General features: G+C 43.7%; 1 protein-coding gene and 1 pseudogene across 1 annotated transcript in view; both read left to right on the top strand.

Moving 5' to 3' along the window:
* LOC124048219 (ras-related protein Rab-26-like) overlaps nucleotides 1-5,028 on the top strand; it is a 210,179-nt gene extending 205,151 nt beyond the window's left edge. Inside the window, exons 8-9 of the mRNA XM_046368775.1 lie at nucleotides 3,219-3,295; nucleotides 3,564-5,028. Of these exons, the coding sequence (XP_046224731.1) occupies nucleotides 3,219-3,295; nucleotides 3,564-3,666 (180 nt within the window). The 3' untranslated portion in view covers nucleotides 3,667-5,028. The remainder of the gene's footprint in view (nucleotides 1-3,218; nucleotides 3,296-3,563) is intronic.
* Nucleotides 5,029-6,498: 1,470 nt separating this feature from the next.
* On the top strand, nucleotides 6,499-11,622 carry LOC123989621 (annotated as a pseudogene).
* The last annotated feature ends 583 nt before the right edge of the window (nucleotides 11,623-12,205 follow it).

The raw sequence follows: 12,205 nt of genomic DNA, 5'->3' as shown, positions 1-12,205 counted from the left end.
TTTTGCGATGAGTATGAAGCGAGGGCCAACCAACGAGAGCGTACAGGTCGCAGTGGTGGGTAGTATATGGGACTTTGGTGACAAAATGGATGGCACTGTGATAGACTACATCCAATTTGATGAGTAGAGTGTTGGAGGATATTTTATAGATGACATCGCCGAAGTCGAGGATCGGTAGGATGGTCAGTTTTACGAGGGTATGTTTGGCAGCATGAGTGAAGGATGCTTTGTTGCGATATAGAAAGCAGATTCTAGATTTAATTTTGGATTGGAGATGCTTAATGTGAGTCTGGAAGGAAAGTTTACAGTCTAACCAGACACCTAGGTATTTGTAGTTGTCCACGTATTCTAAGTCAGAGCCGTCCAGAGAAGTGATGCTGGACATTCATTGTTTCCTTGCGTGAGTTGTTTTCCCATTGATTTTAGATTTTGATCAATTCCCCATTACATATGTCACCAGTAGTAAATGTACCGTTAATCCCTGTAATTTAGTTTACATTTCTATGAATGCATTTATTAATTACAGTAATTTACCGTTCTCATTCTTGGAGTGGAAACGTATAGATATTTACAGTACCAGTCAAAAGTTTGGACACACCTAATCATTTTTACTATTTTCTACATTGTAGAATAGTGAAGACATCAAAACTATTAAATAACACATATAGAATCATGAAGTAACTAAAAAAGTGTTAAACAAATCAAAATATATTTTAAATTTGAGATTCTTCAAAGTAGCCACCCTTTGCCTCGATGACAGCTTTGCACACTCTTAGCGTTCTCTCATCCAGCTTCATGAGGTAGTCCCCTGGAATGCATTTCAATTAGCAGACGTGCCTTGTTAAAGGTTAATTGTGGAATTTATTTCCTTCTTAATGCAATTGAGTCAATCAGTTGTGTTGTGACAAGGTAGGCGTGTGTATACAGAATATAGCCCTATTTGGTAAAATACCAAGTCCATATTAATGCAAGAACAGCTCAAATAAGCAAAGAGAAATTACAGTCCATCATTACTTTAAGACATGAAGGTCTGTCAATGCGTAAAATTTCATGAACTTTTAAAACTTCTTCAAGGACTGTCGCAAATACCATCAAGCGCTATGATGAAAGTGGCTCTCATGAGGACCGCCACAGGAATGAAATACCCAGAGTTACCTCTGCTGCAGAGGACAAGTTCATTAGAGTTAACAGCATCTCAGATTGCAGCCCAAATAAATGCTTCACAGAGTTCAAGTAACGGATACATCTCAACATCAACTGTTCAGAGGAGACTAGGTGAATCAGGCCTCGAATTGCTGCAAAGCAACCACTAATAAAGGACACCAATAATTAGAAGAGACTTCCTTGGGCCAAGAAACACAAGCAATGGACATTAGATCGGTGGAAATCTGTCCTTTGGATTTTTGGTTCCAACCGCTGTGTCTTTGTGAGATACAGAGTAGGTGAACGGAGGATCTCCGCACGTGTTGTTCCCACCGTGAAGCATGGAGGAGGAGGTGTGATGGTGGGAGGGTGCTTCGCTGGTGACACTGTCAGTGATTTATTTAGAATTCAAGGCACACTTAACCAGCATGGCTACCATAGCATTCTGCAGCGATACGCCATCCCATCTGGGTTGCACTTAGTGGGACTTTCATATGTTTTTCAACAGGACAATTTACATTTAAGTCATTTAGCAGACGCTCTTATCCAGAGCGACTTACAAATTGGTGCATTCACCTTATGACATCCAGTGGAACAGTCACTTTACAATAGTACATCTAAATCTTAAAGGGGGGGTGAGGGGGTGAGAAGGACACACAATGACCCAACACACCTCCAGACTGTGTAAGGGCTATTTGACCAAGAAGGAGAGTGATGGAGTGCTGCATCAGATGACCTGGCCTGCCCAATCACCCAACCTCAACCCAATTGAGATCGTTTTTGATGAGTTGGACCGCAGAGTGAAGGAAAAGCAGCCAACAACTGTTTGAAAGCCAACAACTGGTGAAGCTGGTTGAGAGAATGCCAAGAGTGTGCAAAGCTGTCATCAAGGCAAAGGGAGGCTACTTTGAAGAATCTAACACTTTTTTTGTTACTACATGATTGCATTTGTGTTATTTCATAGTTTTGATGTCTTCACTATTATTCTACAATGTAGAAAATAGTAAAAATAAAGAAAAACTCTTGAATCAGCAGGTGTGTCCAAACTTTTGACTGGTACTATATGTTCGTAAATATTAAAAAGTACCATAGTGATTGAGTGTCCATATAGCTATACCATAATATTTGCTTTGCCTCCAAGTAAACCTCCAATTGTTCTGCACTGTTCCACCCGCTAAACCAATCCCCACCATCCCAAATTGGGTTGTCATTCTAGTGACCGGCAGACCACCCCGTTCTCCCGGATCCCAGGGCCCGAGAGACCGGGACTCATACTTCGAAAAGAGCACACAGTGCCACCCACAGAACAGAAGCCGATCAACCGCCAAAATAATTTCCAATGCCCTCACCTCGTTTTGTATCATATATAGTTCTAAAAAATACATGTACATATTTAAAAAATGTGCGTATCTTAATTTCCACAATTCACAAATAATATGTGTAATAATGTAGGCAGTTAATATGAAGGATTGTTACCTATACCCAGGATTGCCATTACAAAGAGTACATTTTTGGCAAGCAGTTACTATTTTAGCAAACAATTATTGTGATTCATCCTATAGTGTCCCTAACATCATTACCCCATAGCATCAGATGTGGGACACACACACACACACACACACACACACACACACACACACACACACACACACACACACACACACACACACACACACACACACACACACACACACACACACACACACACACACACACACACACACACACACACACACACACACACACACACACACGGTTCTCATTAGCAGCTTTGAGCAATTTCTTGTATAATACCCATCAGGGGGCTTTGGCTTTGTAGGACTAACCCTGGCAGGCAGGCTCAGAGTGGAAACATTGTTTGCAGAGTTCACAACCTGCTGCACTTGTAATGAAAATTATGCAAATTAACCTATAGAACGATATTTCCATGCAATGGGATTTTTTTTGGGGGGGGGGGGTCAGCAACAGTTTTATTTATCGGCTTTTCACAATATTGCATTCACACAAAACACACACAAACACACCAGGTACTTAATACCCTAAAATTTGGTGGACTCTCACTCTACCCTGTGCAGGAGTTTGCTGTGCCCTTCATGGAGACCAGTGCTAAATCTGGCCTGAACGTGGAGCTGGCATTTACAGCTGTGGCCAGGTGAGTAGGATGTTTACCACTGCTGTGTTCTCTAGAGATGACATGTCAATCAATGCCTTTTTGTTTTGTCATACATGTGATTTCGAAATAAACACAGAATGAAAAATAAACCTATGCAGTAAATATGCTGAAACGAGATTGAATCTCCCCGTCCTTTTCTTCTTTCTTTCTTTCTTTCTTTCTTTCTTTCTTTCTTTCTTTCTTTCTTTCTTTCTTTCTTTCTTTCTTTCTTTCTTTCTCTGCCCTTTGTTTTTCTCTTTTCTCTCAGAGAGCTGAAGCACAGGTCACTGAAGGAGCCTGATGAACCAACGTTTCAGCTTGAAGATTATGTCAACAAGGAGATGAAAAGTGCTGGGTGCTGCCGCACATAAACCTGTTCTTTCTCTGTGTGTGTGGCTGTGGCCTATTGGCTATGAGTCTGTCTCGCGTGTGTGTATACGTCTACCGGTGTATAAAGTGTGTGTCGCTGTTTCCCTTTCCCCATGTGCGTGTGTCTGATACGTTTTTAACAATGGTGGTTGTGTATGTATGTGTATGGTGTACGAGTGAATTCATAATGCATCATCTTCTGCCCCCTACTGTATGATAAAAGGATGACAGTTTCAGTGCATCGGTACAGTAAGAATCACAGCCTATTAGTCTTATCAAACTCATTCAGTAAAGACCACCAAAGTAGACATCAAACAGCAACCTGTCAAAGTTCACCCACTAGATGAAGGCGGAGCATTTCATGTTACAGTACCTCTGTGTCATCTTACACATTCACTGATGATTTCTCTTCCTGGTGATATTTTGTGTACTCATCCAAGTCCCCCCCCCACCCAACTGCAGAACTCTCCTGACCCACCTCTTCCTGCAGCTGTGAATGTATCTAAACTGTCCCCATTTGTACCCCTTCGCTCTATCCTCGTTTGAATCCATCGTTCATGATCCATCGGAGTCCTTTTGTGCAATATTACTAAGAAAGTATGTGGTGTATATATTTTAAATGAAATGTATAATCTAGAGCGTTATAGTTTGCATTACTTATACATGGTTGTCCTGTTGAGGCCAAATGGAACACGGTGTCAAGTGATGTAGAAAGTCAAGAGATTGTCAAGTAGCAGAACAAGACACTGTAGGCTGTTTATACAATTCAAAATGTGCATTGAAGCAAGATAATATCAATATGGATCTTTGTAATCTATAACACTCTATGGAAGGGTTTGTTCAAATGTTTAAATGTCGTTTATGTGTTTCTGTACAGGGTGTCCAACATCATGTTATTGATATTCTGGAGGCAAAACATCTGTCCTGTATTTGAATACAGTATTGTTCAGTATACCTACCTTGACTTTATTTCAGAAATGCTACAATTGTAACTATATCATTCTTATCCGAACCATGGTATTTTGAAGAGATGCACAAATCTGACCTTCGTATCGATTTACAACACTTTTTAATTCAGTAGATTCATCATTCTGGACGTATAAAGAGAAATGTATGTAATTGCCTAATGTAAATGATATCGAGTTTCATACTGTATTTTGTTCCTGTTTAACTGAAGTACTATGATGCTCAATGAAAGAATATTGCTGGAATATTGAGTAATGTACAGAGGGCAGCAAATCGTTCAATGTTTTGATCATAGAAAAGAGTGTCCCTACTGTACTTCTATAATCCACTCAGACACAGTAAGTACATTTTTTTCTATGTAACTTCAGTACTCACAATAAAGTTTAAGATGCACAGTAGTGAATGATATGATCTCGATTTCCTCAGATCTGAGTCCAATCCCTGCGTGAGTCCACAGCACCGCCATCTGGTCACATTAGGTCAGTTCAAGTCAAGTCTAAGAACGTTCTTCCCATTATCAAGCGAGCGCTAAAGATACACACTTGGAAGCTCTAACCCCAACAATGTAGTACTAAAAATAACAAGGTAGAACAAAAACACGTGATATCTTACAGAAGCATAGTCAAAGACCTTTCTGTAAGATAAGAATTTGAAGAAGTTGAGATGAATCTGAAATAAAACCTCCTGTGTCCTTCCGGTGTGTGTGTGGGGGGGAGGTTTCCTGTCAACATTGATACTGGGACAATTATAGTCTCTGTCTACTGTCTCAGCTGTCACATTGAGCTGCATTTCCTGTAGCTGTGTCTTCAGGTTCATCTGAGGCAAATCTGCATCTATACCGTCGGAAGTTCAGACACAGAGTCTTACTTGCTCTTTGATCTTATCCATTTATTCCAATCTGTTCAAAGATTCACATACTCTTAAACAGTTAAGATTACAATGTTTGTTCTCTGCAGTAGCTGTAGATGCATTTGCTGTGATGAAACCGGTAGCCATGAACAGCTTGTCAGAGGTTTATTGTATGTTAATAATTCCCTGCACCTGTCAGGCAACATTGCCACTTTGAGGATCCCAAACTGCACCACCTCTAGTGGTTCTATTCATGATGACCCAAGTTTCTATAGTCTTCAAGATGTTGTCTTGACTTCCCGTCGTCTGAAGACCATAGGTAGAGGTGTGTTTTGATGGTTTTAAAAACATTTCATCTCTTAGCATACCTCTAAATGATGTACTGCAGATGCAACTACTGCAGTCGGGGGTCAGCCAAGTGGAATCATTTGAATTCTGTCAGGAGCATGTTGACTCTATCAGCTCTCAACTTCTTGTGTTTCATTGACAACGGACCATATCAACTTCTCAATGTCTGCTATTCAAAAATGTTCGACAAATATTTATTGATCTGAGTTTGGGTCTTGAGGAATCTCCAGAGTTTGTCTGTTTCTTTGGACAGTACTAGAGTCACATCCCCTTTGTAAAACTCAACACAGTCCTATCTTGTGGTTAATGGTATTCTCATGGATATACAATAATATTCTTAGCATACATCATAGCCAATTCTGTGGCATGAAAAACCTGGAAGAACTGGATTTGAAATACTGTGCCTTTATAGGTTTTAAACCTAGGCCACATATCTGAAATCCAATAATTACATGTATTTGATCTGTGCTGCTTTGAGTACCTCATTCTGGAGGTGAATCCACTGGTGAACAGTGAGGCATTATCTTTTGCTCACCTTAGTTCAAAACAATATGCCTGTTGGAGACCTGAAGTTCCCTCCAGAATCCAAGATTGAGCTCAATCTGACGTGTTTATTTGGCAGCATACCTCGGGGACTGACATAGCTCTACATAAGCCCTGGCATGAGGCCCATGACTCTCATTGGGGGCAATGGTGGCCCGAACCCAGGCTTGGGCCTGCATACGGAAGGGACAGTCTCTTTTCAGGACAGTGAGGCGCCGACTGAGATGGCCGCCTCGCTTCGCTTTCCTAGGAAACTGCAGTTTTTTGTTTTTTTACGTGTTATTTCTTACATTAGTACCCCAGGTCATCTTAGGTTTCATTACATACAGTCGAGAAGAACTACTGAATATAAGATCAGCGTCAACTCACCATCAGTACGACCAAGAATATGTTTTCCGCGACGCGGATCCTGTGTTCTGCCTTACAAACAGGACAACGGAATGGATCGCATGCAGGGACCCAAGGAAACGACTCCGAAAAAGAGGGAAACGCGGCGGTGTTCTGGTCAGACTCTGAAAAAGGGCACATCGCGCACCACTTCCCAGCATTCTTCTTGCCAATGTCCAGTCTCTCGACAACAAGGTTGACGAAATCCGAGCAAGGGTGGCATTCCAGAGGGACATCAGAGACTGCAACGTTCTCTGCTTCATGGAACATGGCTTACTGGGAAGACGCTACCCAGGGCGGTGCAGCCAACGGGTTTCTCCACGCATCGCGCCGACAGAAACATACATATCTCTGGAAAAAGAGTGGCGGGGGCGTATGCCTCATGACTAACGGGACATGGTGTGATGAAGGAAACATACAGGAACTCAAATCCTTCTGTTCACCTGATTTAGAATTCCTCACAATCAAATGTAGACCGCAGTATCTTCCAAGAGAATTCTCTTCGATTATAATCACAGCCGTATATACCCCCCCCCCCCAAGCAGACACATCGATGGCTCTGAACAAACTTTATTTAACTCTTTGCAAACTGGAAACCATTTATCCGGAGGCTGCATTCATTGTAGCTGGGGATTTTAACAAAGCTAATCTGAAAACAAGACTCCCTACATTTTATCAGCATATCGATTGCACAACCAGGGGTGGTAAAACCTTGGATCATTGTTACTCTAACTTCCGCGACGCATATAAGGCCCTGCCCCGCCCCCCCTTTCGGGAAAGCTGACCACGACTCCATTTTGCTGATCCCTGCCTACAGGCAGAAATTAAAACAAGAGGCTCCCACGCTGAGGTCTGTCCAATGCTGGTCAGACCAAGCTGACTCTACACTCCAAGACTGCTTCCATCACGTGGACTGGGACATGTTTCGTATTGCGTCAGATGGAAATATTGACGAATACGCTGATTCGGTGTGTGAGTTCATTAGAACGTGCGTCGAAGATGTCGTTCCCATAGCAACGATAAAAACATTCCAAAACCAGAAACCGTGGATTGATGGCAGCATTCGCGTGAAACTGAAAGCGCGAACCACTGCTTTCAATCAGGGCAAGGTGTATGGTAACATGTCCGAATATAAACAATGCAGCTATTCCCTCCGCAAGGCTATTAAACAAGCTAAGCGTCAGTACAGAGACAAAGTGGAATCTCAATTCAATGGCTCAGACACAAGAGGCATGTTGCAGGGTCTACAGTCAATCACGGACTACAAGAAGAAACCCAGCCCAGTCACGGACCAGGATGTCTTGCTCCCAGGCAGACTAAATAACTTTTTTGCCCGCTTTGAGCACAATACAGTGCCACGGACACGGCCTGCAACAAAAACATGCGGTCTCTCCTTCACTGCAGCCGAGGTGAGTAAGACATTTAAACGTGTTAACCCTCGCAAGGCTGCAGGCCCAGACGGCATCCCCAGCCGCGCCCTCAGAGCATGCGCGGACCAGCTGGCCGGTGTGTTTACGGACATATTCAATCAATCCCTATACCAGTCTGCTGTTCCCACATGCTTCAAGAGGGCCACCATTGTTCCTGTTCCCAAGAAAGCTAAGGTAACTGAGCTAAACGACTACCGCCCCGTAGCACTCACTTCCGTCATCATGAAGTGCTTTGAGAGACTAGTCAAGGACCATATCACCTCCACCCTACCTGACACCCTAGACCCACTCCAATTTGCTTACCGCCCAAATAGGTCCACAGACGATGCAATCTCAACCACACTGCACACTGCCCTAACCCACCTGGACAAGAGGAATACCTATGTGAGAATGCTGTTCATCGACTACAGCTCGGCATTCAACACCATAGTACCCTCCAAGCTCGTCATCAAGCTCGAGACCCTGGGTCTCGACACCGCCCTGTGCAACTGGGTACTGGACTTCCTGACGGGCCGCCCCCAGGTGGTGAGGGTAGGCAACAACATCTCTTCCCCGCTGATCCTCAACACGGGGGCCCCACAAGGGTGCGTTCTGAGCCCTCTCCTGTACTCCCTGTTCACCCACGACTGCGTGGCCACGCACGCCTCCAACTCAATCATCAAGTTTGCGGACGACACAACAGTGGTAGGCTTGATTACCAACAACGACGAGACGGCCTACAGGGAGGAGGTGAGGGCCCTCGGAGTGTGGTGTCAGGAAAATAACCTCACACTCAACGTCAACAAAACTAAGGAGATGATTGTGGATTTCAGGAAACAGCAGAGGGAACACCCCCCTATCCACATCGATGGAACAGTAGTGGAGAGGGTAGCTAGTTTTAAGTTCCTCGGCATACACATCACAGACAAACTGAATTGGTCCACTCACACTGACAGCGTCGTGAAGAAGGCGCAGCAGCGCCTATTCAACCTCAGGAGGCTGAAGAAATTCGGCTTGTCACCAAAAGCACTCACAAACTTCTACAGATGCACAATCGAGAGCATCCTGGCGGGCTGTATCACCGCCTGGTACGGCAACTGCTCCGCCCTCAACTGTAAGGCTCTCCAGAGGGTAGTGAGGACTGCACAACGCATCACCGTGGGCAAACTACCTGCCCTCCAGGACACCTACACCACCCGATGTTACGGGAAGGCCATAAAGATCATCAAGGACATCAACCACCCGAACCACTGCCTGTTCACCCCGCTATCATCCAGAAGGCGAGGTCAGTACAGGTGCATCAAAGCTGGGACCGAGAGACTGAAAAACAGCTTCTATCTCAAGGCCATCAGACTGTTAAACAGCCACCACTAACATTGAGTGGCTGCTGCCAACACACTGTCATTGACACTGACCCAACTCCAGCCATTTTAATAATGGGAATTGATGGGAAATGATGTAAATATATTACTTGCCACTTTAAACAATGCTACCTTATATAATGTTACTTACCCTACATTATTCATCTCATATGCATATGTATATACTGTACTCTACATCATCGACTGCATCCTTATGTAATACATGTATCACTAGCCACTTTAACTATGCCACTTTGTTTACTTTGTCTACACACTCATCTCATATGTATATATTGTACTCGATACCATCTACTGTATGCTGCTCTGTACCATCACTCATTCATATATCCTTATGTACATATTCCTTATCCCCTTACACTGTGTATAAGACAGTAGTTTTGGAATTGTTAGTTAGATTACTTGTTGGTTATCACTGCATTGTCGGAACTAGAAGCACAAGCATTTCGCTACACTCGCATTAACATCTGCTAACCATGTGTATGTGACAAATAAAATTCGACTTGATTTGATTTATCCTGTGCGGGTCAGTCTTTGCTGGGAGCTACTTTTAAGTTCCTTCAATGCTTCAAGCTTGAATCGAATCTCTCAGATTTATTTGTGGATCTAACCAGTCTGAATACACTTGTGCACCTGAGGGATTTGCAACTTAACAGGAGTAGATCGCAATCAGCAGACTGGTTTTGAGATCATGTTTCACAACTGCAGGATCGACTACTTGGAAAAGGACCTTAGAGTAATAGATAGAATTACGTTTGGTTATTAACAGTGAACTTATGATAATGGAATAATTCCCTTGGCCCCTGAAAAGGTATCTGCTCATACAATAGCTTATTTTACAATGCAGTTGCGACAACGCTTGGTTTCATAACTGGGCAAAACGGAATCAATAAGTTAATGTCATGTTTTGGTACTGTACCTTTTGAGGGATTACGTTGCAAATACGTCCACATGCATTGTTCTGTGAATGCAGGATTAATTTTGTTTGTCTACACCTCTCTGGGCCTCCTGTGGACACAGGATTCATTTAGTTTGTCTACACTTCTCTGGGCCTCCTGTGGACACAGGATTAATTTAGTTTGTCTACACCTCTCTTGGTCTCCTGTGGACACAGGATTCATTTAGTTTGTCTACACCTCTCTTGGCCTCCTGTGGACACAGGATTCATTTAGTTTGTCTACACCTCTCTTGGTCTCCTGTGGACACAGGATTCATTTAGTTTGTCTACACCTGTTGGTCTCCTGTGGACACAGGATTCATTTAGTTTGTCTACACCTGTTGGTCTCCTGTGGACACAGGATTCATTTAGTTTGTCTACACCTCTCTTGGTCTCCTGTGGACACAGGATTCATTTAGTTTGTCTACACCTCTCTTGGCCTCCTGTGGACACAGAATTCATTTAGTTTGTCTACACCTCTCTTGGTCTCCTGCGGACACAGGATTCATTTTGTTTGTCTACACCTCTCTGGGCCTCCTGCGGGCCCAGGATTAATTTAGTTTGTCAACACCTCTCTGGGCCTCCTGCAGATGCAGGTTTCATTTAGTTTGTCTCCACCTCCATGGGCCTCCAGCTCTTCATGCTGGTGGTTCTGCTACATCACCTGGCTGGCCACTATCATCTGGCTCTGTTCCACATCCCTCACGGCTGGTTGGAGGAGGTCGTGTTTTGGAACAACAAGGGACAGTACCGGTACTACGCCCTACAGCGGGAAAGACAAGCGCTGGGAGGTGTAGGAGGACCTGCCCAAGCTCGAACAAGGAGGTCCCCCTTTCCTGCGCTTGTGTCTGCACAGAAGAGACTTCCAGTTGGGGAAGGGCATTGTGGACAATAAAGTAGCTGCCGGACCGTCTCCTTGGTCAGCAGCCACTACCTCCTCAGAAACTGGTGCTCTTTAGAGATGAAGCTGGCCACTAACCGGCAGCGAGTGGAGCACAGGGAGATCCTCATTCTGGTCTTCTTGGAGGCCATCCCTCCTCGCCAGCTGTCCCCACACCTGGAGTGGCCAGACTGGTGAAGATCAGGTCCCACCTGGACTGGCCAGAAGAGCTAGAACAATACCCAGCATTTTGGGACTGATTTGGGGCTACACTGGTGCCAAAAGACAGCCATTGACATGGTTACGTCTCAAACCTCAGGATCAACTTATATGAATGGATTGTAGTGAAATATATCCTGTGTCTCCTGTACAAAAAGACAAAAAGACAAAGAGGACTGCCAAGCTCATAGAATGTTTTCATCCTTACTCAAAATCATTATTGTGTATGTTACCTTATTTGTTGCATATTGTTACCTTATGTTCTGTAGATTATGTCTGCTTCACATGTCTCTAGCTATAAACTTTGAGATGAGCTTCCAGTGGGGATTGTTTTTTGTTGGTAACACTTACAACTGCCCTTTTGACATAGGAATGACAGTGTACAAGTGCATCATGATGCGTCTTCAGCTGTGCATCTCACCTTCTTGTAGCTTCTCTCCTTAATCTGCAGTGATCTGAAGACGCGGGTATGTGTGCTGATTCCAAGAGCCAGCCAATTTAGACTATTGAGATACACTCATATTAAATCAAATGTTATTGGTCACGTACGCGTGTTTAGCAGATGTTATTGCGAGTGTTGCGAAATGCTTGTGATTCTAGCTCCTAGAGTGTAGTAGTATCTAA

Source organism: Oncorhynchus gorbuscha, linkage group LG11 (assembly GCF_021184085.1).
Source record: "Oncorhynchus gorbuscha isolate QuinsamMale2020 ecotype Even-year linkage group LG11, OgorEven_v1.0, whole genome shotgun sequence".
Lineage (NCBI taxonomy): Eukaryota > Metazoa > Chordata > Actinopteri > Salmoniformes > Salmonidae > Oncorhynchus > Oncorhynchus gorbuscha.
The sequence above is the reverse complement of the archived record's forward strand: the minus strand, read 5'-3'. Positions and strand labels throughout refer to the sequence as shown.